The 2,122-nt window shown below is 33.3% G+C and overlaps 1 protein-coding gene across 1 annotated transcript; it reads right to left on the bottom strand.

Moving 5' to 3' along the window:
* Nucleotides 1-207: 207 nt before the first annotated feature.
* Nucleotides 208-1,675, bottom strand: LOC25484895 (zinc finger protein WIP6). The gene is made up of 2 exons (XM_013613958.3): nucleotides 1,183-1,675; nucleotides 208-891 (listed from the first exon to the last, which is right to left on the bottom strand). Exons 1-2 carry the CDS (start codon nucleotides 1,573-1,575, stop codon nucleotides 400-402), a joined length of 885 nt encoding a protein of 294 aa, XP_013469412.1. The 5' UTR covers nucleotides 1,576-1,675; the 3' UTR covers nucleotides 208-399.
* Between the last annotated feature and the right edge of the window lie 447 nt (nucleotides 1,676-2,122).

The raw sequence follows: 2,122 nt of genomic DNA, 5'->3' as shown, positions 1-2,122 counted from the left end.
AAAAATAATTTATTTGTTAAGAATATTTAAAGAGTGTCTTGAGGCACTCGGTTAACCAATCAGTATATAAAAGGTCATAAAAAATAAGTCTCAATGTTGTAAAGAAAAGAATCTCAAAACTTGTGAAACAAATGATTAAAATATTAGATTTATAAATTAGGGGACTAAAAGATTACATTTAACTATTTAAGCATCGCATTGAAGAAGCCTTGACAATTTAATGCAAGAAGAACCTTAGCTTTCATTTCAGTCTTTGTCTCTTTCTTCCCACTCTCCTTTTCACTCTCTTTCTATCAGAAACAAACAAAGAGACAAACATGGTGGATCAATCCAAGTACTAATAGTTTACAACAACAAAAAAACAACCAAACATCATACAAACAGTACATCTATTTGGTTTTAATTCAAACTAAAAACAACTTCACTGTCATTGTCATCATCTTCACTTCCACTTTCTTCTTCTTCCATGTAATTTTCATTTACTTTATGTCCATCAAAACTCAAAGATTCCAATGTGTGAGGAGCATGGCCATTACCAAACGCACGAACATGGTCTTTTAGCGATCTTTTGTGTTTGAAATCAGAACCACAGATACAAAACCAAAGCTTCCCACAATTCTTCTCATGAGTCCTCCAATCTCCTCTCACAGCAAATGTCTTCCTACACTTTCTGCACTCGAATGATTTCCCTCCGTGCTTTCTCTTGTAGTGTGTTTGAAGGGTTCTGAAATCTTTCAGTGGTCTTGCCCTTGGATAGTTTATATTGTTTCTGCAACCCTCAGCACAACAGTAACATGGTAGTTTCAGCATTGATGAAGATGATGCTGGTTTTGGCCCTTTTAGAGACTCCGGTCCTTTCCTATATTGAGATCCATGTCCCCACATATGCATCTAACATACAATATAACAATATCATAACTAGTACCATATATATATGAATCATGTTTTGACATTAATATAGTAAGCTCAATATGATTCATTCAAGGAAGAAAAGTAATTAGGTACACAAAAATGACACTATCTTAGTGCTAATTAAAAAAGGCATATTGAGATTTCAAAATAAGTTCATGAATGATAGATTTAAAGGCATGGTTTATGTTTTATGAGAGAAAAATATTGTACCAAATACTTGATCATGTGATATGGTGAATATAAATGATAAAAATATAATAATGGATGAACCTGCATGTTGTTGAAACGGTTGAAGGTTTTGTTGCAAACAGTGCAAGAAAACTGGGTAGGACCAACAAGGATTTGAGCAGGAGAAGGGATCCAATATTGAGGAATAATGGGAGTGTGAGATGGTTTTGAAGTGAAAGTTGGATTAATTAGGGCATTAAGTGCTACATTTACAGCACAAGTATGGTGATGGTGGAGAGAGGTAGTAGTAGAAATAGGTATTTGATGCAAGGGAGGGATAGTAGTACTAATAGTGGGATGAGGGGGTGTGAGTTTGGGAGGTATTTGGTGGCCAGGAGGAGCAAGAGAGAGGAAGATGGAATCTTCATCATCTAAGCTGCTGCTGCAAGAGGCACTCTCACAAGAGAATGAGTAGTACTGATGATGAGTTTGCATGGTTATTATGCAGCATTTGGTTTGATGGGATGGGATATATGAATAGGGCACGTATAAAGGAAGGACTATGGAGATGGCTTTTTCAGTTTTTGTTTTTAGAAATGGCCAGTAATTTTTTTGATGAATAAGAAATGGCCAGTAATTTGCATGCTGTACGTTTTATTTCTAGCTATTTTATTGTTAAAAGGTATTTTTTTAATTTTTAATTTATTTTAGTTCTATTTTATGTAAATGTCACCTTCACCAGGTGTGTGTACCTAAAACCGTATTTTATGTTTTAATACAACTTTTATAGTTAAACACTTTTAACTTTTCAACATCATAGTACTCTCTTCATTTTATATATATCTCACATTCTATCACATCATCAATTTAGCTATTTTATTTCTTTCTCTATCAAGGTGTAGATAAGATTATGGGTGTTTATTTATCATTTTTCGTATTAATATTAGTATAACTAGGAATAATTTTTAACATGACACAAAGATTTAGACACATCTTTTGGGGTGCACACACAAAAAAATTAAGACATGATAATATTTAAATA

This window comes from Medicago truncatula, chromosome 1 (assembly GCF_003473485.1).
Source record: "Medicago truncatula cultivar Jemalong A17 chromosome 1, MtrunA17r5.0-ANR, whole genome shotgun sequence".
Classification (NCBI taxonomy): Eukaryota; Viridiplantae; Streptophyta; class Magnoliopsida; order Fabales; family Fabaceae; genus Medicago; species Medicago truncatula.
This window is presented reverse-complemented; position numbering and strand designations above follow the sequence as displayed.